Source organism: Tupaia chinensis, unplaced genomic scaffold (assembly GCF_000334495.1).
Source record: "Tupaia chinensis unplaced genomic scaffold, TupChi_1.0 Scaffold000355_1, whole genome shotgun sequence".
NCBI classification, from domain to species: Eukaryota; Metazoa; Chordata; class Mammalia; order Scandentia; family Tupaiidae; genus Tupaia; species Tupaia belangeri.
In genome coordinates this window covers 7,650,646-7,676,410 of record NW_006159850.1, presented here as the reverse complement: position 1 = coordinate 7,676,410, position 25,765 = coordinate 7,650,646, and the positions used below count along the sequence as shown (strand labels likewise).

The window sequence follows — 25,765 nt, the reverse complement described above, 5'->3', positions numbered from 1 at the left end:
TCTTTCATATGGGGGAAAAAAAGACAAAAAACATTCTCGGATAAACAAAACTTGAAAGAATTTATCAAAACCAGACTAGCTCTCCAAGAAGTGCTGAAGGGAGTGCTATACCAGGAAAATTCAAGTAGGAAACACAAAAATAAGAGTCCAAGAAACAAGCATGAGAATGGCCAGCTTAATGGTAGGGACAAGTCTGGAGGTGAATGTTAACTTCCAGAGTTTAAATGAAAAGATCAGACCACAGTCATACTGCAAATTCAATAAAAGAGAGATTAATTACCTGACTCTAAACTAGTGACATATATTTTTTTTCTTTAGACTAAAACATTACTGGTTTTCTTCGATGCTTTGATTTCCATATTTAAGGATTTTTGTCTTCTCTTGAACTGTTGATAGAGGTTCATCTACCTACTATTTGAACTGAGGCCCAATCTTTTTCCTGGCTTTAAGTTTTAAGCAAATTTCTCTTAACAATTTTTTTATTTTGATCTATTAAAATGAAAACTTTTTTTGAAATTAAAAAATGCATTTAAAAATACCTATTAATACCTATTTAATGACTGCAGTAAGCTATACAGCCCCGGAGAGGTGCTATTTTATAGTATGTTCACTTTATTCAGAGGTTTATGCCTAAATCCAGACATGCATTCATAAATATGTACTTGTTATTGAAAGTCTTTAAATTAAGATATTTAGTGAATCGATAAAATGTGGGGGTAAAAAAAAAGTATGGAAAATAACTGTACATGCCAGACAGTGTGGGAGAAGGGGAGAGTTTGCAGAGGGTGAGAAATAGAGGAAAAAAAAAAAGAATACATGAACTTTCTCAGAATTCACTATTACCACAAACCCCTGAAAAATTCCCTCTTCCTCTTTCCTACAGCCCCTATAATGTCTCTGAGGCTGAGTCCTGGAAGTCAGGGGACCTAATTTGTATGTGTCTCCTAAAAGCCATGTTATGATGACCAAAGCAATGAAATCAAGTATGTAAGTATGTAAAAGCACTTCGCATACATCTGCAGTGACAAATATCACTGTTGGCTGTTAATGACAGTTAAATTTGTACAGGACCAACCTCCCAGAACACTTGTGTCTACTGAGGAGGGAATCCCTGATAAAAGGAAACATTTTGAAGAATCAAGAAAAAGGCAGACACTGACGTCAATCCCCTGACAAATCAACCCTGTAGCCCCTAGTTCTGAGGTTACCTGGCTTCAAGCTATTGCTCTCAGTGACTGCCTTCCTGAATAACTGAAGCTCAAGCCAGGCTTGGGGTGGAGATGCCTAGTGCCTGTGCTCCCAGGAACCCAGACATGACCTAGAAGTATCAGATGTTTCAACCTCAGGAGGCCCCAGAAACTTGTGTGTTTAGAAACCACAGAACCTGTCCGTGAACTCTATACACAGGCTATAAAAGGGGAACACAAGCAAATGGAGACGAAGTTTCAACCTTTTTATTCAAAGCAGCTTCTCACAATGTATAAATACTGCATATTAGCACACATGAAAAATACAACTTCTAAGGCACCCAGAAATGTGTTCATACACGTTACAGGACCATTCACAAAGAGAGTGTACAATTTGCCTAGACAGTCAGCTTTTGATAAATCAGAAGATTATTACCCCTCAGTCTGCACCCAGTCTCAGGAAATATTTACAATGTGGTGAGAAAGGGTCAGCTGTACCTGCTTTATAATTCTATGAAGTACTCATACTTACAAATATTCAGAACTAGTTAAAGACTCTCCATGATAATCTGGCAAAATAAAATGAGTAGCCTAATTTTGCAAAGGTCTCCGTGAATTTTGGTGTGTGTGCTACATCCATGATCAAATCCCAACACTCTGAGGGTGGTCTGGATAAGTTTTTGGTAGCCTGCTTCATCATCAGAAGTTTGGTAATAAGCCTTACCAATAGAAGATCACTTCTTCAGCATCAATCACTTCTCAACTGGCTAATGGATCAATGACTTCAGCATGAATGAGAATTGAGCATCACCAGGTGTGAGAATTGAAAATCTTCTCATGCCAAACAGGATTTGGAATGAGTCGATGCATAACAAAAGGAGGTGGAAATTTGGCAATTGCAGGATCCCACTGCTCAGTGTAGACACATCTGCAAAACTCACACTAGAGGTGCATATTCAGATGGAGGATTCATCTACACTGGTCAGACAACCTGTAGAAATGCTAGACCTCCACTTCTTATGATATGGATAAAGGGTTAGGAATACACAGCTGAAACACCCACCTGAGATACTGAGTTTCAACCTTAGAAACACCTTTCAGAGCCTTCTCAAGGTGATAACAAATTCTTCTAGGTGGTCAGCTGGTGGGGTCTGAGGTCAGTGGAAGGGAGCAGTTTCTCTATGCCATAAAGCACGTGCTTCTCTGCCTAGATGTGCCCTCAACCTAAGAAACTCATGCTCTGTTGGAATAATGGAATTCTTTGGTCCTTGGCTTTAATGAAAGGCAATATTTTCACAATCCTGTCAACACAGACATTGGCAAATGACTTCAAGCTGAGACTAATGGCACAGGGACAAATTAAATACTAGATGGAAAACTCTACACCCTTCAAACTTCCAAGAGTCAACTTAATGAGCTCCAGCATCAGGCCAGATGTTGGGCCAATGAGGTAAGGTCAACCCATAGAGACACCAGAGCTGAGGCTTAAAATCATATATCAGTTTTTCCAACTGCCACACACACACTGCAAACCTATGAAGCAAATCTCCATTCCAATGGAGTAAGTTGACTTTATGAGCACTTATTAGAGATGAACCAAATAACCTGGCTTAGCCATTTTATAGCCCTGGACTACTGAAATGTGGCTGACCAAAAGGAACCATAATCAAAAAAACTTGAGTCCAAACTGTAGTTGGTTTTATTAGAACCCAGACACCATGGATCTAATGCCAATGAGCTCATGAATTACACTCCATTAAAACAGCCCTGGATAGACTTGGCTTTAGCTGATGTGTATGCTTTACATCTAGTTTGCATTTGCCCTGCTAAACTCTAGGTTAGTATGGCTTGACACACACAATTCATTGATAAGACACTGAGGACATATGGGAATGCTGATTATGTAACTGAAATCGACTTCAGATTGTCTACACAGTAAGACTCATATGTAAACTTTGTTAACATCTCTCAAGAAGTGCTGACCTCAGCCAGACTAGACATTTCCAAGTCATCAACAAGAGACCTGGCATCAACCACTAGGGTCAGAGGCAGGAAATGTCATTTGTTCAAAACAAATGATAGACCAGCAGCCCTCCCTATGACCGTGTCTAAACCATGTAAATGGTACGAAGGTGGCTCTGAAAAATCTGTCCTTGGTCCATCCTTATGGCCAAAGACAATCACCAAGGTGTCTATCTGGTCCCTGCCGCCATCAACTCAACCAAACTCTTCAGTTTAGCCATGAATTATAAACTGTATCAAGTCCATCAACATGGCTTACATTGCATGCAGGAAACAACCCGTATTACCCTTTTATTTTTATTTTTGCAACAAGCTTAAGGCTCTGTTCACAAACTCCATCAAGTGCCACACAGTGAGAATTTATGGGGAGATCTTAAACTACATGTGTAGTTGCAAATGTTGGAAAATTTACTGATCCTAATGGTAAGGCTTATTCACAAAATCAATACATTTTCAAATTATACTTCAAACTCAATTACTTTGAGAAAAAGAAAATTAACCTCTTCTCTATATATAAGAGCATTAGATCCCAATGGGGGAAAAAATCAAAAAACAAAAATAAATTGGCACCAAACCAGTATGCTGTTTTTTTTTTTTTTTGAAAGAACAGGTGATATTAATGGAAAAGATTGCCTAAAACGCATATCCTAACTTACCACAGAAATATAAAAGTTTATATTCTGAAAATATATACTATATTAAAGTCTGTAAGCATTTCAACCAAAATTTGCAGAAATAACTAAGTAACACTTATCTACAACAAAAATATACATGCAAGACAACCCCCAAATGGTTTCCCTTAAATATCTACAAAGGCAAAGTGTAGATTTTTAAAGATTATACAAAACCATTTACAGAGAATAAAATAAAATACTTAAGAAATCTCATTTAGAGTCTTAAATACTGTGTATATTAGCGAGTGTCTAGACTAATATATACAACAGATCTAAGTATCTGAATACAGAAACAAAGAAGAGAAGCAATTCTGTATTTTAAATATTCACTTAGGAAGATTTGAAGTTGTTCCTATTTGTTTCTCTTTGTTAAAAAATTTTCCACAGAAACTAGATTGGAAAACTGCATGACTAAACTCCAAATTAAAAAAAGTTTACAAAAATTTTTAAAACCAACAATTAATAATGGGAAATGCAATTCAACATTCAGTCAAGGCTATTTTAAAATGTGGATATTCTGAGATAGAGTTGCATTGTTCAAAGTCTATTGTGATTATTATTTTCCATCTTCATACTAAACTTCATATGGGAAAAACAGATTTTCATGCTTCAGAGAGAACATTCCCTAGGTTAATCTATACCAAAAGAGAGTAATATTTTAAATTAATTCTCTACTACCTTCTCATAGTTATCCAATTTCATTCTTAGCAATTAAGTTTGATGGTTTTTTACCCATCAAACTCACAGACATTATTTTACCCACAGACATTATTTCTAAGCTGGGAAGTATGTCAACTACAGGCTGTAGTTTCTAAGGTCTGAATACCTTAAAGGTTCTGCAAAAGCCCTCCTAGAACAGGACTATTAACTCCAATGGATCCAATACAAGACACTGGAAGCTAACCATCATCAGGAATTGGGTTAGAGAGAGATAGTCAGTCCTAGTGTGTAGACGAAGGAAAGGGTACACAGAACTTCAATTATATCTTCTCTAGCTGGCTCCAGCCAAGATGGCTGCCCCCTTCTGTATCCACATGGCCACGATGGCACAGGCTGGAGGGGAAGTAAAGTTTCCTGTCCTCCCTGACCCTCATAAACTCTCAAGGAGAGAAGCTTTCTATAGAGGGAACCAAGGCCACTCTAAGAGCCAAGAGTCCAAATAAACTCAAGGTTCACTATTTAAAGGATCATGTCTCTAGTTCTAGTGTAGACATTCAATCTGCTCTATGAAATGAAAGAGCAGGGCCATAAATCCCTCCACCTGTTCTTTCCATGGAATCTCATCACCTGTAGGAAAAGATGAAGGACGAGTATGAGAGAGAGAGAGAGAGAACCATATCCAGGCTCTGCTCTTATCAGTCCACCACACCTCTGCCAGCTGTGCCCAACTTCACCACCTTATTCTACTCTCTCCAAGAAACCCTCAAGAGGGAATGGCAACTGACATGAAAAGAGAAGGGACATGCAAAGGGCTGCCAGGAGTACTCAGAGGTTGTGCTGGAAATGTTAAAAATCTCGTGACCCTGAAAAATCTAACTTTCTCTGGGTGCTTAACCAACAACAGATTTATGCCTCATGCAAAATATATTCCTTCCATTTCTCTGCTCTAACCGTGATGTCAAAACCAAACCCCATGCCCCTCCCTCTCAGCTGTTGATCCAGGGACTTTAGTCTGACGGTTGAATACAGCTGCTGCCCAGGGGCATGGGGCAAGGAGAACCTCATGCCTGGTTATCCCTCCCTCATGTGGACAAACAACTAGAAAGTCCAAGATTCTGGGACAAAAAGATTCAAACTTTGTACAGATGGCTCAGTTGAGTGGGCACTCTGCCTCCCCTTCCTGGAAGGACCAGACCAGACACCACTGCCCATGTGGAAGAAATGGTCTCTGAAATCAAGTTCAGTCATTTGCCCAAAGGAAAAAAGTCTCACTCTAAACAACACACAACCCCCAAGGAGGGACTCTGCCCCACCAATTCCTGATACCACACAACTAGGGACTGGATCGGTTTTAGGGGTATTCAGGCTGAGATAGCCTCCTCTAAGATCACAGAGTGAAAAGAAAACTCTCCAGTGATTTATCCCAAGGACAAACCTAAAGATCTAATATTGTATTATTACAACTGAGAATCATTTTATACAGAGAGTCTGGTGCAGAGCTGTTTCTTTTAGCCACAGATATCCTTCCTATTCATCTCTCTGAATTGTATTTCTATGTGGTTCATTGCTAGAATGCACCCAACAATAGGTACCCTGTATGGGATTTGGTCCAGGGCAGTATGAAAATAGTATCTGTGTGAACAACAGACATCAGAATATATATAAACAAAAATAAATAAATAAAATAAGTCCGATTAAAGAAAAAACATTTTCCTAGTAGTTCATGTTTTTGCAAAACTAGCTTTACATATAATACACATAAATTATCAGAATTTCCACTTACATTGTTTTAAAAATATATATTTAACAAAACATTTCTAAATGTACAATATCTGGGTTTGTAAATCACTCAATTGGGTTTTAAGACCAAGCCCTAATAGTCACACAGATCTGCATCAGAGAGGAGACTGAAGCCAGGTCTACACAATCATTTTGCTCATCAGTCTAGAAATTCCCTAAGATTGAACATCCCCTGGCACCCAATGGACACTTAACCAGAGAGACCCATGACGGCCAAGTCTCCAAATCAGAGGCACTGTGTAGACACAGCCTGAGTCAGAAGGATTGGGGGAAAGCAGTCTTCCCCTTCCTGGACCACGATGGTGCATTTCAGCAAGTGGGGAGAGGAAGTGGTACCTGGCAGAGCTCTGGGAAGAGAGAGCCCTCGAGAGCTTTCTGGCCAGCTAGGGTGGGTTTGTGGGAGAGGCCAGGTCTGCTGTGTTTCCCAACTGTTACACAAAATCAAACCAATGAGGAGCAACCAAAGGATACGAAGAAATGGACACAACCCTAGGTATAAAGAAACACCTTGACAAACTCCTTGGCCGGGGCAGACACTGGGCTCCGTTTTTCAAAACAGAAGGCAGAGATGAAAGTCAGGTGCCCTTGAGCACTGGGCCAAGTGAGTAAGGGCTCTTCAGACTTCGTAAATTTTGTCCTGCAGGTAGCTGAACAGGGAATCCAGGCCCTTGGAGGAACTCCAGAGTTGCTTGAGCATGAGGCATTCTTTCTCGTTGACATCTTCCAGCACTGATTTCAGGAAGCTCCGAACAAGGCATTTGGACTCCTCCAACACCTGAAGGGAAATGTACAAGCCTGGTTAGCTGTGTACCAGGAACTTTGTTCCAGAATATACACGAGGCCTGTGAGGTACTGTCAACCTTCCAGTGTCCAAGGCCTGGGGAGGCTGCCTTCTTTAGCCTGGACTTTCCTGATTCCACGTCTCTAACACTGCCATGAATGGGTTCCAGAGGCATTGAGATGTCCAACCCTCAGTCCCTTGAATGGCTGGTGGGGCCCATGTTACCCCAGATTACAAGAGCCTTGTCTTTCACCTATTTAGACCATTATCGTGTTGCCAAACAGAAATATCTGTGGCTGAGTGATTTATAAAGAACAGAGGTTCTAAATGGCTCATGATTCTGGTGGCTGGAAGTCCAAAAACATGCAGCCAGCCTCGGGCTGGCCTTTGGTGCTACATCACAACATGGCTGATAGAAGCGAGGTCATCGGGCACATGCAAAGAGAGAAAGACCTGAGGGCGGGTCTTACTTTTGTAACAACTGCTCTGGCAGGAAGTAACCCCTTCTGATGAGAGTGAGAACTCTCCCGCTTTCCCAAGACAATGTTAATGTATTTACGGGGATGCTGCCTCCATGATCCAAACACCACCTGCTACATCTCAGCTCTTAAAGCTCTCCCCACTTCCCAACACCATTACATTAAGGACCAAGCTCTTCGGTGCACAAATTGGGGGAGGAGGGGTCATATTCGAACCACAGCACCAAGGGTCACATAAACAACATCATTTTCTATAGGTGTCAGAGAACAGTTTAGACACACTGCTTTAACCTCTCAATGCCTCATTTTCAGGATCTGTCAGGAATATAGACTCCTAACTCCAAGATCATGGAAGCACAGAAGGAGACAAGGGAATGAACTAATGGTTGTCCAAGTGTCCCAATCATTTGACCAGTAGAATGCCCTGTGTTCAGGCTTAGTGGTAAGAATGGTAGAAAAAAATGGTAGTAATCAGTGTTGTAATGAGCACTAACCATTGTAGTAATCATCATCGTCATCGTAATAGTAAAGAGCAATAGGAATTGCAGTGATCGCAGTAATAATAATTGTAGTAAAGAATAATAACCACTGTAGTAATCATGGTAATGATCACAGGAATGAACAATAACGATAATAATCGCCGCGGTAATGAGTAATAATCGTAGTAATCACAGTAATAATATTCATAAAAATCATGGTAATAATAGTAATAACAATTGTATCAATAGTAATAACAATGCCTCTGCATTCACCACTAACCAACAGGCTTATAAGAAGTACTCTTTGAACTTTTTCACTTATTCTTCATGATAATGCTGCAAATGGGTAGTATTTTTAATCCTACATTATAAATAAAGAAGCTACAAGTCAATGAGGAAACATGGCCCAGATCTGCCTGATCACTGGATGGTGGATTTAGCAAGAAAACTCAGATCTACCTGATCCTGCCGGCCCCCTAAATCCTCCCTCTAGCAAAGCCATGGCTGAAAGTGTCCAGCATGTTCTCCACACAAACTGACTGTGAGCTACTACCTAACTCCCTGTGGATTTCCTGACTCTCGCGCCTTCGCTCACACTATTTCCTCTGCATAGAACTTCTGTCTGCCTCTGTGAAGCTGAACTCGGAATGACCAACCACCCCCATTTTCCCGATTGAACACAGAGTTCCTGGGACACAGGGTTTTCAGTGCTATAATTGGGCAAGTCCTGCCAAAGTGGGCCAGATTGGCCCTTTTCCTTAGAAAGATTGTAAGAGAGGGACCAGCAGGTGGCATGGTGGTTAAGGATGCTGGACTCCCACATGACTGACTGTGGTTCAAGTCTCAAACCTGGCGGTCTGCTTTCTCACTTTCTCTCTCTCTTTCTAGTCAAATTAACGTACATACATACATACATAAAGTTAAATAAAATAATTCTTTAAAAAAATAAAAAAGAAAGATCATAAGAGAATCCACAGAGAGATCAGCAGAGCACGTGGCCCATCAGAGTGGTCGGTGATGTGGAGACAGAATGCCACTGGCCTTCATTATCAAGACTGTTGCTAAACTCTCAGGGAGCATGGCTGTCACACAGTAGGTACCCAGTTAGTGGCTAATGAGGCCCATCAGAAGAATCGCAGCCAGCTGGGCAGGAGGGCACAGGTAGAGAGAGAGAAAGAGAGTTAAGTGTTTGGCACTATAAATTCAGCCAGCAGCTCCATTTCTGAAGCACAGAGTGAGTTTCAGGGACCTGACTTTCCTGAAGTGCCTCTGTGGGCTCCAGAGCTGGCCCCATGACTCCAGGGACAGACTTCCCTCACCTCGCCACAGGGCATTTCCCCATTGATCACAGAGTGACTGTTAGATAAAATCAACACTTAATTTAAGATATATGGGATTAAATATCATGCCCCTGGACCACCGGGCCAGGGCTTAAGTAGGAAATTTAAATATTTCTTAAAACACATGACAATGAGAACACAACACAGGGAAACTTATGGGGTATAGCAAACACCGTGCTAAGAAGGAAGTGTATAGCAATAAACACCTTCATCTAAGAAGTAGAAAGGTTTCAAATAACCTAACAATGCACCTCAAGGAGCTAGCAGAGGAAGCACACAGCAAACTTGGAGGGAAAGGAAAAGTGAAGGATGGCAGCAGAAGTAAATGAACACATACGAAAGATCTATCAGTACTTTGGGTTTCTTTTCCTTTTAAGATTTTGCCAAGTGGCATGTGCATGTGATAGGTGGGAGAAAATCGAAAGCATCCCCCATGGGGCATGGTCATGCCACTGCAGTCTTCTCTCCGTTTCTCTCTCTGGACATGGTTTTCAAGCTGCTGGGTCAGCTGTGTGGGAGCCAGCTGCCTTAACCACTAGGCCAGGGGCTGACCCAAAAAGATCTATTGAAACAAAAAACTTAATTTTTACTTTTGAAAGGACAGAAATGGAAAGATTGGAAGGTATCAGAGCAGGGAAGGCAACTGCAGATACTAGAGCCAGTACAGAGTGAGGGGTCATAGGGGGTGGGTAATAGGAGGGAGGGAGAGGAACAGGGAAAAAACATTTAATTGATACAAAATTGAAAAAATAGATTAGGAAATAGGTAAGTTTTTGTGGAAAAGATTTTAGCTTCTTTTACCACACAAATGAAAAAACCTTATGTTAATCTGTATGTAGCTATATTTATCTCTATTTCAACATTTTGTAAACCTCAAATGTACCCAATAAAAGAATTTTTTTTAAGTAAAAACAAAAACCAAAACCTGGTGCCTCTGCAGAGGTGTCATTTATTTATCTATCTGTCGATGAATCTTTAGAGTCAAACGGTAAAGTTTAAATGTGCCAAGCCTTCAGTGGGTAGAAGAAAAGGAATACAGAGATGTGTGTACAGCTTTCTCTGTTCCTCTGGGTTGATTTGATCCCCTGTCCTTATTTGCCTTTGCTTGGAATTTTGTGCTTTCATGTAGGACTTTCTTTTAGGGACCAACAGATGGCGTAATGGTTACGTCACTGTACTCCCACATAGTCAATTGTGGTTCGAGTCTCAGACCTGGTGGCTTAAAACTCATGCTGGTTGTGTGTGTGCATGCCCAAGATCCCAAGAGGAGAATGAAGGAGAAGGGACTGTGGTGTGGCGAACCGTCCTGGGGTGGCGGGGGTGATTTCTCCCTTTCTGTCTCTGTCTGTCTCTCTGGTGAGCACATGAGCCCTGTAGCAAAAATCTCTAAAACAAATTAAATTAAATAAATAAGGACTTTCGATTAAGGCAGTGCACTACCCAAATACAGACCCCTCCTAGGAAGCTCTTCCTACCAGAGATGATGGAGCATACATCATAACGCTGGCTACCTCCCCTCAATTCAAGCACTCAGTACTGAAAAAAAGCGTTTGTTAAGTGGCAGAGGGCATTCTGCTATGTCCCTTGGCACGTCAGTAGTCCCTCTGAGTCTCACTGTCACCATCTGTAAAAAGGGTCGACTGTAGACAAGCACGCATGGGAGACACAGGAACTCACCACGGCACTGCAGGACGCCATCTCCTTGACCCGCAGCATGACCTCCTGGCTGAATGTGGTGGGCCAGAAGACCTGGGACACCAGCCCTCGGCTGCATGCTTCCTGGGCAGTGAGCTTCCGTCCGCAGAACAGCATCTCATTGGCCTAGAAAAGCAAAGGCAGGCAAGGCTGAGGCCCTGCGTTCTGGCCAGGTCCATCGGCGAGTCCCAGGCTCGCCATGCACACCTGCCCCTGCTCACCAAGGCAAGGTTCTTGGCCCAGGACGGGTAAGCTGTGGGAACGGCACACAAATGTTTGTGTCTATGTGCATTTTTCTGAGTAGAGGGTCCACTGCTTTCATTCAGCTCTGAAAAGGAGCCATGTGTTTCCCGTGAGTTTGTCTCCCAGGGCCCCTACCCACTTCTGGTGGCAGAGTTGCAGGGAGTGCACCCGCCATGGGCTGGGAACACCTCGGTGCCCATCCCGGGTCAAAGTGTGGGTCCAGGGAGGAGGAGGAGAGCACCTCAGGCAGTAAAGCTTTTCTGTGAGGTACCCAGCTACAGACGATGAGAGGACTCTCCCCTTCTGGTTGCAGGCTAACGTCAGGGAGCACAGGGGTACCACAGTCATGTCCCTGCTCTGTGGAGAGGCAGGTCCATGAGGAAAGGAGCAGTACTGGGGGTGGGGAGAGAACTGATGGGGCTTGAATCCCTGAGCACCCTCTCCCCAAAAGAAGCTCCAACTCTACATTTTCCAATTAAGAGAGCCATAAAATTCCTTTTTACTTTTATTTTTAAAATTATTACTTAATTAGGGACCAGCAGTTGGCATAATGGCTATGTTGCTGGACTCCCATGTAGTCGACTGTGGTTTGAGTCCCAGACCTGGTGGCTTGAACTCATGCCATGCACATGTGTGTGTGTTTTCAAGATCCCAAGAGGAGAATGGAGAAGAAGGGATTGCAGCGTGGCCATCCCCACTGGGGGGTGATTTCTCACTTTCTGTCTCTGTCTCTGTCTGTCTTTCTGGCAAACACATGCCACCTATAGCAAAAATTATTACTTAATTAACTATTGTTATTATTTTAATTTGCTATAGGACACATGCACTTACCAGAGAGAGGCAGAGAGAGAAAGAGAAAGCGAGAAAGCAAGCCACCAGGTCTGGAACTCAGACTGCATTCAGCCACGTGGGAGTCCAGTGCCTTAACCACCATGCTACCTACTGGCCCCTCTACATCTTCTCTTAAACTAAGCTGTTAAAGTGTTTCCATCACAGGCAACCCAAAGGCTGGGATCAACACCATAACACCATGGCGGGGCAGGGAGCACATCTCTCTGGCAGGCCAGGCCTGGGCACAGCACCCCCTGGTCGTGAGGGACAGGAAGCAGCCTTCCCCCGGCTCTAGTGACCTGGTCTGCCTCTGCACTTTGCTCCCCAGGACATTTCCATTTGCTTCAGAACTCACAGCTGCCATACATGGCCTGGGAGAAGCTACAAAGATACGGGCCTAGGCGGAGAAGGAGACGGAGCAGGTGGGAGTGACCAGTTGAGATGTACAGTGACTCTTACCAATGCCCAGGGCACCTCTCCTTCTGTGGGATAGGGTCCTTGTTCCCCTCACCAGGCAGACAATGCCGTTCCTGCCTGCCACTTGCTCCCCTGCTCTGCTCACCCTGCTCCTACATGCTGGCTACTCTTGGGTTGGTGTTGAAATGCCACACTCTTTATGTGGAAGTCGCCCTTATTCTGGCTGTCATGAACGGGCCATGAAGACACAGCGCCAGAGCAGTGCAAAGTACTAGGTCGGTAATCAGACAACAGCACATGGTCAGCTGAGGTTTGTGGACAAATGCATGCCACGATTGTGCAACATCTCTGTGTCAGGAAGTAGGACAACATGGGGGACTCAGTAGAAGGAGCCAACGGGATCAGTCCACGAGAGGAATGCGTCTCTACCAGCAGCATTCTTGGAGTTTCAGAAATGAGTGAAATAAAAGAGAGACAAAGAGATAAGATTGCACAATTTTAACATTTTTGTGACCACAAAAGAGGGGGAGGAACTGGAGTGGACAGGAGGAGCAAGACAAGTGGTGGCCGAGATCAGAGGGGAAAGTGTTTGCTTCCTAGGCTGCGTGCCTACCTGAGTCTGCTGGCACGGCACTCCTGAGGCTGTGTGCAGCCCAGGGCAGCCCAGAGTTCCTGACCCTGCAAGGCCTCGTGTGCCACCAGGCAGCCCTGCTGCGGGAGGGCGCAGTGGGTGGCTCTAGCTGCTTTTCTTGCTTCATGCAGCCTTCAGAGAGCAAGGAACCCACCTAGAAGGTCTTCCCAGATTCACAAGAGGTGCCCTCTGGGAGCCTTCCTTCATCAGACCTCCCTACCCCATGCAGGGCAGGCTTTCCCTCTTTGGTGTTCCCTACGCTCCCCATCTATATGGCCACCAAAACCTTCTGCCAGCACCACTCTGGGGCCACGAGCACAGCACTCCACCTCCCCAGTGGGAGGGCGAAGACACTTGGAGCTGGCAGTGAAGCCCAGCTCTGCCGTCTGCCTGGCCCTGCACGCCTGCGCGCTACAGTTCAGATGATCCCCGAACTCACGTGTTGGAACTGACTGTAAAAGCACTGATTGTTGAAAAACAGTCCCTATATCGTGTCCCAGGATGGGCCTCTGGGTCTCAGGGCAGGTCCCCCAGGTCTGGGTCCCGTGTGTTTATAAGAGGAGAAAGGAGACCAGAGCAGGCAGAAACCTTCAAGTGACTAAAATCTGCTCCACTCAAGATCCTGCCCTCTGTCACTTTGTGATGCCTTTGGGACCTCCAAGAAGCCAGAATCAAGAGTCAGACAAACCTCTGTTCTCTTATATCCACCCAGTCTAGGTATTTCTATGAGCCACACAATAAGGGACTAGGACACTGGGCAGATCTCTTTCATTCTGGGGCCTCAGTTTGTTCGTCTCTGAAATGGGTACTAAATGTTACCTCTGACCTCAGTAACAAAGAGGATTCCTGGGTGAGTGAGAGAGCAGGATGTCACTGGTAAGGACCAACGGAATCAACAAGTAACACCCTCGAGAGCTAAAAATGAATACCAACAGAGTGCAGTCACAGATGTATGACCCTGGGACGTCACCTGGCCTCACAAAGCACCCCTCTCCCCAGTCTCCACCATCCCATGGGCCTGAGCACAGAGGTGACATGAAAAGACTGCAGCAGGGCCAGGCATGTGATGAGGGGGTGATGGACGTTCGCTGCTTTTATTATCATTGAGGGTGTCGTTTTCAAAAAGGTGCAAGGAGGACACTGAGGAAGGAGAGGAGCGATTGCTTCTGGAGCTCTCTGCAGTGATGCAAGCAGGACACGGAAGAGGAGAAGAGGGGGCTTGCAGGACTCCGCGAGGTAAACGACGTGAACCAGAAAGGAAAGAAGGGAGGAAACCAGAAAGTGTAAATCCCTCTGCCCGCCCCAGAGGAAGCCAAGAGCCACGTGAGCTTGATGCAGATGGTCACGGCACTACAGTGTGCGTGGGCTGCGGAGGACAAGCCTGAGCGGGGGCCAGCTGGACACAGCAGTGACGTAATGTTGGGCAATGCAGTGCCCACAGGAAAAGGCTGGGTTCACATGTCAAGACCCCCATGTATGCTGGGTGCACATGCATGCCCGCGATCCCTGCTGGGTGAGGCTGGGGTGGGGGCGGGTCGTGGGTCTCACTCCCTCTCTGTTTCTCTCTGTATGTCTTTATCTCTGTTTCTCTCTCATACAAGAAATAATAAAATTAAAAAAAAAAGAGTGGTGTGAAAGGCAAGGTGTGTACCCTCTACTACAATCAAGAAGTAAAAAGAAACAAATGGAGTCTATTCCCAAGGCAGCACCATTCACGATGGCATGGGGCAACCACAGAATGGGAGTGTGGCCCTGTGGGCTCCGGACGGGCAGGTGCTCTGCTCTCTGCTCTAAGGCTGTGGGGTTTGGCCCTGTCACCCAAGTTCTTCTTTGGTGATTTTGTGGGACTTACTGTGACCTGTAGCATCTGCTCCTGCAGACCTTGCTGAAGTCCAGCCTGTTCCCTGGTGTACCATGCTCATGATCAGCCTCAACGGCTCGGCAGGCATCCCAGGCTCTCTCCCTACTCTCCTCCCCAGGTATCCGCCACACCCCTGCCTTTCATTCCAAGGCCTGCCCGGCTGTCTCCCCACTCAAGTCTTCTACCTGTGTTTCCTCTGCTTCCAATGCTGCATCCATGTCCAAATACCATACCTGCTCTGTACAAGGTGGGGCCATTGAACTGCTGTGGAGTTGGGGAGAAGAAGACATGGAGAGCAGAATTGTCTTTCCTGTCCACCCCTGAGCCCTGGTGGGTCATGCAGTGCCCTGCACTAAGGGGATTCACAACAAGTACTTAACAGGAGAGAGGGAGCTGGCTGGCTGTGGCAGGATGTGGGGAAGGCAGGAGGGACTCCCTGAGACCCCCTGAGATCCTGGCTCAAACCTGCCCTCATGAAAGGAGGACAGAACCACCACAGCAACATTCACAGTCCGGCTAACTCAGCCCCGGTTGACCCCTCAGGCCCTCTTCTCACTCACAGGCTAGAAGTGAGGACGACTTATAAGAAGCTATTGGGTCCCTGGTCAGTGTAGACAGCTCCTACACCTACGATGGACTGCAGCAAAGAGTGACAAAGATTTGTGTTGTTTGGCCCACTAAGATTGTAGGCTTTTTGTTACAGCATACAACCCACCCCAATACCTCAACACACAACCCACCCCAATACCTGGCCTCACTGGGTTGTCACAAGGAATACATGGCTGAACGAATGCCAAGTGCTCAGTTATGTGCCTGGCATGGAGTACATGTCCGACAGACAATATCACCACCATACTCCTGGGCTAGACTTCTCCATCTGGCTCTGAAACCCTCAATCTCAGTCCCATCTGACGGGGACACTGAACATTCTGGGACAATTTCTGCCGATAGCTAGTCTTCTATCCATCGAAGACCCACAACCTAAACCTGGGAGCAAGGCATGCCCTCTGGCACCTGAATCCATGTATCATAGAGAGGTGGAAAGAACTTACCAGAGCCACACCCAGGATCTGGGGGAAGGTGTAGGATGAGCAGCCAGCAGGTGTGAGGCGGATGGTGGCGTAGGGCGTCTGAAACCAGGCCTTCTCGCTGGCCCACACGATGTCACAGAGGGGTAGGATGGAGGCACCCAGGCCCAGAGCCGGCCCATTGATGGCCACCACAATGGGTTTCTTAAACTGGATAAAGGCCTTCACAAAGTCCCTAGATGAGGAAGAAGAACTGGTTAGCAGGGGACCACAGGTAGTCAAGCCCCATGGACTCCCATAATTCTCCCAGGTGCTTCCTGCACCCTCAAGTTGTCAGAGGTGAGCTGGTGCCAGGTGAAGGCTTCACTAACCCTGATTCTGAGTCACCAGGCTGCCAGATCTTCAGAGGGGTGTCAGTGGGGTGGCTGTCTCAGGCTTTGCCTGCTGCCCAGGGCTGCACCAAATGCCAGTTGTCACCCCCTTCTACTCCCCAAAGTCATGATTTGGCCAGTGAATTATATGGACACTCTAGATACTGACAACAATTGTACATATGCTAAGAAAGACAACAAAGATGCTTAGGTTCTGAAGCAGAGAAAGCACCAAAAAGAGGGTGTTACAAAAAGGCATATTTCAACTCAAAGAGCAACAGGATGTTCTAACCTCACTGGCTGAAGGTGGAATTGGGAGGTTGGGGAGGGGCTTCAAGGGGCATAGATATCTCTTTCTTGGAAGAATTCCAGTTTTGGCTCGATGATTACTTTGGATTAAGAAACAGAGATAATTCCAGCTTCAGATGGTGGACACAGGGTAGGATGGGTGACGTTTAGGATTTCTTTCAATCCTGGTTGGTCTGATTCTGAACTCCCTGGTAGCATGCCACATTCTCAGGTCGTTCTAAAATGCCACAGAAGGTATACATGTAAGGGTGGCTTTGACTAAACCTGGGGAGGGATTCTGGATCCTTTGTGGGCATGAGACTTCTGGAGTCATGCTATAGGATTGGGCAGAATTTTCTCTTCCTGTCCTGCATTGAGCAAGGTTACAACATGCATCTTTACCTAGGAATCAGAGCCACCAGCAATAACCTGTACTTTCTTTGCCTTAGACAGCATTTTGCCTTTCCCATGGTTGCTATATAAGATCTATAAAATTTTGACACTCATCTGTATGTGGAGGAAAAATCCAAAATATGTAGTAAATCCTATATCTTCATTATCCTCAGATAGAGGATTGGAAACTACCAAGAACTCAAAAGAATAAAGTCCAAACTCCCAAGCCTGACCTTGGCCTGCCTCTTCTTCCTCTCCAGGCCTCCATCACATCCATCGCTCTGGCCCCTGGTCACTGTGCATGAGCCACACAGTCCTCTGAGAGTTCTTAGACAGCATCATTATCATAATTTCAATCACCCTAATTATTTGCTTACTTGCTGACTTCTGAACGCTTCTTCCCCTTTAGCTCCTTAAGGACATGCAGGTCTGCTTGGGGCATTGCTTGGCTTCCCTCAGTATTGGAATTTGCTCTTAGTAAATAGCTGTTGAATAAACACATGAGCCTCCTAGAAGAAGAGCAGACTGCCCAAGTGTAGCAGTGATGAGGCAGTGCTTTACCAAACCTGCTTCTCCTTCCTTCTTCCTCCTCAGTCAACTGGTAGACCATATTGTCCGGTCTCCTCTGCAATAGGCTGTGGCTAAGTTTCCAAGCACTGATCAACAGATTGTGAGTAGAAACTATATACACCACTTCCACGCACACACAAAAAAACCTCCCACTGTACAGTCCTACAGCCTGTTCATCTTGATGAATATGGCAGTCTTGGAAGATGTTTGTGGAGCCACAAGAGAAAAGAGTCTAGGTTCCTGAGTCACCAAGATAGATACAAGTGGATCAGGGATATTTGTTTTAGATTTACATATATGAGAAATTAATTGCTTATTGCAACTGAGTTGTTATATATATTTCTAATGGATGTTTTATAGCAGCTAATAATTAATACCAATGTCAAGTTGATTTATTCCTTTCAAGTGATGTTGTCTTCTCTCTTATTCTTATCGATATGTGTGGGTATCATGGTGGTATGTCAGCTCTGAGAAGTTGACTGCTTAATATTCTGCTGGGGTAATTCTGCTGAGGAAGAGGTATCATATGATCCACACAAGTCACCATAAAACTCTGTACTTTTGACCCAGGCTTGAGGCATCTCATTGTCTGAGATGATGGAGTTACCTCAGTCACTGCTGGCCTCACTACGGCTGACCAAAAAGACACACTACTTCAAAGAGGAAGTCCTGGCCTCATGACTTTCTGATGCCTGGTTTTCCAATGGCCCATCTGGCTTCACTTCCCAACCTCACAGTTAAGTTTTAGGTTAGATCACTAGTTTTGTTTTGTTTTAATTTTCTAATTTTTTAACATGCAATCTCTGTATTTCTTTACAGCATACAAAATGGATTTTCCAAGCATAAATACATTGTATATTAGTTCAAAGATATTACCATATACATTATCTTCATCAGGTAAATTTCTATTTTTGTGTTCACTAAGTGATTTTGCTTTTATTTCCCCTTGATTCCCTCACTCCCATCCTACCCCCACTGTCCATCCTTTTCCTGAACTATCTCTGCTATCTGTAGTTGTTATCCATGCCTTTATACCTTCCAGCCTTTTTGTTTCTGTCATAGAGTGTAGACATTCAATATTTGACAGAAAGTGGGTAAATATGGAAGATTTAATGCTAAGTGAAGCAAGCCAGACTATGAAAGCAACACTGTATGTCCCTGTTAAATAGATAACGAAGGTCACTGGTATTTGAAAGTGCTTTTTATCCAATACAACTTGGAGTTTTTAGGAGATAAGGAGCTTCTTTGCAGGATCCTTGGAACTCCAGAATTTAGGTGATTTTCATTAGACACCCCATTCCTGAGTACTCATGTAATTCTAGAATCTTGGATCCTAGAGTTGGGAAGGATTGTAAGACTCACTGAGCCAAATCTTCTACTCAGTACAAAATTCCCTCTATAACATTCTGAGGATCCATCGACCCACTGGTGTTGGATGTTTTCAATAAAAGAAGGCCCGTGCCTACTAAGATAGCTTTCCTGCTGCAGACATTATGCAGGCCTCTCTCATATTCCCAATACCTCAGCTCTGTCATTCACAGGACACCCTCACAATTTCTAGAGTCTTCCCCTTCTAGATCCCAGAGCCTTCCACTCTGTGGTTTTCAACCTGAGCTCTGTACAAGGGCAACAGGAACTCTTAGAAAGAAAGAAAAGGCCAAGCTTGCAAAGCCCTGACTCTCCAGTCCCAACCCCTCCTATTTCATTCCAACCTGCCTCTCATTTCATTTCCTTGATCTAAAAATGTTATGTGAAACCCCCCCCCCCATTTTCTCTCACCTGAGGCGGCAGATCTCTATCACAAGGGCTTGGTGGATGGAGGAGCCAAACAGCAAACAGGATATTGCATTTCAGATCCCGCGGCTCAGATATCTGATCCTCACTGCGATGGTCAGGCCACGCTCAGAAGATTGTTTGCTCTCCTCCCCAGCGTCCAAAACCATCCAGCTAGACTCAGCCCTTGCAGCTTCCTCTGCCCAACCACTGACCATGCTCTGAGATGCTCTGATGTGACAGAACGGGCAGAACTCTGGAAGCTGAACGGCTTGTTTCAACTCTGCCTATCACTAGAGGTAAGAGACAGGTGAGTCTCTGGAGTCTCGTTTCATTCCCTATAAAATGAGGAAGCCAACTACTTCTCCTTACAGGGCCAAGTGAGGCTTAAATGAGATGGTTTCCCCCAAGGCACGGCACCTGACATGCAGGGAGCACTCGGTCCCTATGCCATTATCATGGTAGGACATCTGCTGAGAAGGGTGGACACAGCCTTCATTCAATCCTCACGGCTGCCTGTGATCCAGTGTCTTGACCCCAAGGAGACTCAGAAAAAAAAAAACTGCTCAAGGATTTCACCTGGAGTAACTGGTATTTCTTCTGTGACCCAATGGTCCATTCCCTGTATCCAAAGCTGTGGAGCCCTCCCAGTGCCAAAAGTCAGAGCCTACTCAGTCAGTATGACACCTCTGAACCCCAGACACACCTGGTAACTGTGATTCTGGGCCCCCAGAGATGTCTCAAGGAGCCCACTCTGTCTTCAGACTCAGCTTGCTGGAACTTGTGGCTAGGAGTAGCAGTAGTATAACAACATGAACAGTTATTATTGATATTCTAAGTGTGTATGATACACCAGGGACAGTCCAAAAATTTCACACAGGGCATCTCTGCATCCTAGCAACCTAGCAGTGAGGCGAGTACCATCATTTTGATTGATCCCATTCTTCCAGATGACCCTAACAGGCTTAGGGAAATCACTGATATGCCTAAAGCTGTTCCCCTAGCAAGAGGCAGGGGTGGATTTGAGCATGCAGGTGCCACACAGGCAGTCACATCCCTGGGGTGCCTTCCCGAATACCACACTCAAACCAGCACCACTTGTGACAAGTTCAGGTGAAGGTGGCCTCTCTTTCAGGATGGGTCCCAGGTGGAGGCCTCTGTTGAATGAAACACCTGCTAGTTCATTCATCGAACATCTGCAGAGTGAACACAGTGCCCCGGTCATGTGTGTGTCTGTTTTTGTTTACTGTGGGCAAGGGTGGGGAGGTGGGAACACTGCTCAGGAGGTATAGGAGCCACACAGCAAGCCCAGACTCCAGTGGTCAGCCCTGCTGAGAGTGCACCTCCAGAAAACTGCAAGGGATGTCAGTGGGTTATTAGGAAATGGGGGATAGTTAGTTCTTTGCCCAAAAGATGTCTCAGCCCCGCTAAATCTTGAACGAAGTTCCTTCATAGCAGAATATCAGACCATAAACATGAAAATACATCCTGCAGGAGCAGGGATAGAACTTATAGCAAGAAACAAACTCTTTTCAGCAATAGTGCCCTCATTCACGGCCTTGCTTGGGAAATCCATAAAACATTCTCTACAAAATGTGTCATGCCACATTGCCTCCCTAACTCTAGAACATGGCCTCTGAAGTTGGTCGGGCCAGAAACTACTTCTGAAGCTAGATGCTAATGGAAAAACCACCACCTCTTCCTGACCCTGTGGGTACCACCTCTGTGCAGCCCCACTGTCTGAGCCTTCATCTGTCCTCCTTCCACATTCTGACTTTTCTCAGGCCTTACGCCACACCTCCTTCTTTACCCTCTTCTCTTCTGTAACCACTTTCCTCTTACATAAAAACAAGGATATTCTGGATCCTCTTTCAGTGTTTTCAGTCAGTGGTACAAATACCATCTGGTTAGCACAGGAAAGGCATCCTCAACCCCAGGGCATCTGAGAGCCACCCAGGGAGCTGAGACACAGACGTGCTGACCTACTCCCAGGCTGATCAGCTCAGATTCTCCTGGGGCTGCTGCCAGCACCTGGGCTTTGGAAGTGCTTCCGGTGTCTCTGTGCTATGTAGGGGACACCCCTTTCCACTCCCTGTCTCTCTATTAGTTCATAAATGAGCAGTTTCCACTCATTTTGAAGCACTGAGAGGGTCAAGGTATTGGCAGGGCTGGTTCCCCTAGAGGCTCTGGGGAAGTATCTTCAGGTCCTGCTCCCTTTGGCAGCTGCAGCCACCTTTGGTGTCCTGGGCTTGCCGCTGCATCCCCCATCTCTGTCTTTTCTGTCATATCACTCCTCCTCCACTGGCATCTACTCCTCTTCTCTTCTGAGGGTTATTCTCTTTGGATGTGGAGCCCCTCGAATCCTGATGAGCTCATCCCAGGATTCAGAAGTTAATCTGCAAAAACTTTTCCAAATAAGATCATGGCCCTGGGTTCCAGGGATTGGGACATGGACTCATCCTGTCTGGGGCCACAGTCCAACCCACTGCCAGAGGCCTGCATGACAGCTGTGTGAGCAGAAGTGGGAACGAGGACTATGTCAAACAGGTTTCCTGGGCACATGAAGTCCAGTGAATGCCTCCAAACCAGTGAATAATGACCATGATCAGGACTATATGCAGGACACAGAGATGGGCATTGTTCTCTGGAGCCAATTCTGGTGGCCCTAGAAGTGAGGAGGAAAGCATCCTGGGGACCCGGCAGCTCTTCTTAGCAAGTGAAAAGGCAGCTCTGGGAAGACACGGCTGAGACCAAGCATGGAACTAACCACCATGGACATGGTGAGGGCTGGTGTACCGGGGGCCTGTGAGCAGCTGAAACTGGGGTGCCTTTTAAGCGTAGTGATCAGGCTTTCATGTCTCTCTGGCTGGAATTCAGCCACAGGAAGCACCGGGGTGTTTCGAAGTAGAGATTCCAGAGGATGCTGGACCCTAAAGAGGGACTTGGGGTGCCACACACAAGAACATTCTGGCACCCCTCTTGGAGATTCTGCATCCTCTCCAGGCACTGAGACAGATGCCCTGGAAAATCCCTGGATGCAGCCTGAGGCTCCCCAACACCATGTGGAAGAAGCGTATCTTCTCATGAGACTCGGGACATTACTGACTCTATGGTCCTTGTCTGTTTCTCAACAAGGTGCCACAGTGAGCATGTTTGCCCTTCTGGGGGTGGAGGACATCCAGAGAGTGCTGGAAGCTGGCAAATAGCCCTGGCTAGAAATCATGCTCATTTGCTTCTGATGTATCTACTAAGAATGGAGGAATAACTAGCTTTTAGTGTCCCAAAAGGGATACTCATTGTTGGAGCTAAAGGTCACAACTTCTGCCAGGATCCCAACTTCTGCCCTAAAGGCAGTAAGAGAGGAAGAAACGCATGCCAACCTATTGGATCTGCAAAGACACAACTGCCCAGGGAGCCCTTCCATTCCCAGGACACATGAATGTCCAGACGGCCAGAGAATCCCACCATCAGGCAGAAGGCAGGAGCAGTGTAGACAATATAGGCATTACCAGAAGCAGGCCTTGATAGAAAATAAAATATCATTTTGATTAAAAGAATGAAAGTGGGATCTAACCTAGAAAGCAAAGCATCCTTAATGTGGTCAAGACTGTGGTTGCTGATCAAATACAGGATGCCCAGTTAGAATTTGAAATTTAGATAGATAAGAAATAACTTTTTAGTATAAGTATACCCCAATTATCAAATGGGATATATTTGTGCTAAAAATAAAATTCTTGAAATTCAAATTTAACTAGACTGCCTGTTCTATTTGCTAAATTCGATGATCCTAGGTAGGATCCCAAAGTGTCTGGACAGGAGCCAAGCTCACCTGATGGCTTCAGCAATCCGAGTGCTCTCCTTTCTTCGGTCGCTGGACAACCGGCCAATTAGGTAGGAGTAATCTAGGCCGCTGCAGAACACACTCCCCACTGCGCTGAGGAGCAGCAGTTTGCTGTCATCTGTGGCTGCGTTGCAGAGCGCTCGCCGGACTTCCTTCATGATCTGCAAGTAGAGATGCGTTTGCAGGATGTTAAGTGTCTGTTTTTTAAGCCCAAAGCTTTCAGACCACAAGCCAACCAGAAGCCTTTTCCCCCGAGGGTAGAGGCAAGAAAATCTGCCCTGCCTGTGCAGAGCCTTCCCTGAATAAGAGCACCATCCCTAAGGCAGGCAGAAAAGTGCTAACCAGCAGGCCATGTGGCCCCTGGCTGCAGCTCTGGGAGCCTGGCTTGAACCCCTTCAATCCCTGGTAAATCTCTGCAAATCTTCTTCTGGCATTTGCTGTTTAGCCCTTTACAAGGTATGGAAAAACAGTCCTGTGCACAGCCCTGCTGAGGTGCACAAGCCATCTCTAGATGGCTCAGTTTAATTATACTCTTGGTCATCTTTAATTCTGCTAAGACCCTCACATGGCTCATTGGTGGCACAATGTAAGTGGCTTTAGCAACAGGCCCAGACCTGAGTTCAAAGCCCTACTGGAGTTAGAAGCACCTGGTTCACAGTCTAGCTCTGCAACTTACTAGGCCGGGGACCTGGGACACAGTGGTCATACCCCTCACAGATGAGGCTCTACTAGTGAGGAATCATAGCAGCCACTCGCAAGGGCTATAGTGAACACACAAAGGAAAGACTATGCTGTGGCCACTGAGCTTCACATTTCTGGGGCGGATAGTGAATTCTGGATAGAGAGCATTTTGTTCCTCTCCTCATGCCACTAAAGGTGACATGTGACATGGAATAACTATGTCAGCTGCCCTGCCATCCTGGGGCTAGGCCCTCTTGACTCCTGCGTGTGCACTCTGTCTATTTTGAGGGCTCCATGACTTTGTCTCAGATGGGTAGGGGACAGGGCAGGACAGAATTTGGGAGATAGACACAGGTAACTCAGGAAAGCCTAAGAACAGCATATGCTATGTCTGCAAGAATGCTTACTGAAGGCCAGGCACCCTGGGAGTGGGTTACAGCCCCCCAGCATCACCAGGGGGAAGATGACACAACTCTTACCCCATCCAGAGACTGGAGGCCAAGAGAGGTTAAGACACTAGCGCAGGGCCACACGGTTGGCAAGTGTTGAAAGTGGATTCAGACCCTGGTCTGACTCACAAACATGCTGGCCTCTTGGTCACTGCAGATCCCCCCGGTCTGGCTGTAGCCTCCCACGCACAGAAAAGGACAGCAGTCAGCTGTGGAGCAAGTGACCCACCCAGGACAGTGCAGGACAGGGCAGGGGCCAGGGCAGCCCAGTGTGCCATCACCAGCTCTGCCTACCTTGTGCCAAGCCCATATTCACCAAATTGCCTTTGCACTGCTGTTTGCTTCCTACCCTCATGGGGCTGACCAGCCTTTATTTATTTATTTATTTTATTTTTTTTTTTGAGAGGTTTTTGCCATAGGGTGCGTGCACTCACCAGACAGACAGAAAGCGAGAAACCACCCCCTAGGGGGGATGACCACACCGCAATCCCTTCTCCTCCATTCTCCTCTTGGGATCTTGGGCACGCACGCACACATGTCCAACGTGGGTTTTAAGCCACTGGGTCCAGGACATGAATGGCGGTCGACCACGTGGGAGTCCAGCGACATAGCCATTACGCTAACTGCTGGTCCCTAGCCTCCTTGATTCTGAAAACCCTCCTATGACCCACCCTACCCAGGCACCCTCCCCCATCATCCCTTGCTCATACACCAATTATTTCCTTCTTTTATCCCATCTTCAACTGTTTTATCTGCTTGTCTTTGACTTAGTTGCCCCTGTTTAACTACGATTTTAGTAATGATATGAGTAATGTCAAACTCACTGGCACCTAACATGGTGCCTGGTACATTGATTCACACTAACACTTGCTTGGATCCTGTAGCTCTCTCAACCCTCTCCTGCAACATTGGACCGTCAGCCAGTCTGTTTTCTCACATACAGGGAAGCTTGAAAGGGTCATGTTGAAAGGCCACTGTGAAACCACATTGAGGATTGAGGAGCTTACACAACATGAAGGCTCCGCAGACCATGCAGTGGGGCTCCTCTATCACATCAGGGACTATTTTCAGACTAGCCAAGCGATGAAAGAGCACTTGCCCACCAGGTCTTAAGCCCCTTAGCCCCAGTGAAGTGGACACTGTTCCAGCTCCATCTTATAGAAGGGGAAAGTGAGGCTCAGAGAGAAAGGTGACACGCTGTGTTCTCAAGACAACACAGCAGTCAGTGCCAAAGCCAAGGCATGAGAGTGGGTGGGTGAGAGTTTCCTGCT

The 25,765-nt window shown here is 46.0% G+C and overlaps 1 protein-coding gene across 1 annotated transcript in view; it reads right to left on the bottom strand.

Moving 5' to 3' along the window:
* Positions 1–1,432: 1,432 nt before the first annotated feature.
* The window catches only part of CDYL2 (chromodomain Y like 2), a 230,800-nt gene continuing 206,467 nt past the window's right edge, over positions 1,433–25,765 (bottom strand). Inside the window, exons 5-8 of the mRNA XM_027773449.1 lie at positions 23,353–23,525; positions 16,153–16,363; positions 11,100–11,243; positions 1,433–7,118 (exon numbers count right to left, since the gene is read on the bottom strand). Coding sequence (XP_027629250.1) covers positions 6,960–7,118; positions 11,100–11,243; positions 16,153–16,363; positions 23,353–23,525 — 687 coding nt within the window. The 3' untranslated portion in view covers positions 1,433–6,959. The remainder of the gene's footprint in view (positions 7,119–11,099; positions 11,244–16,152; positions 16,364–23,352; positions 23,526–25,765) is intronic.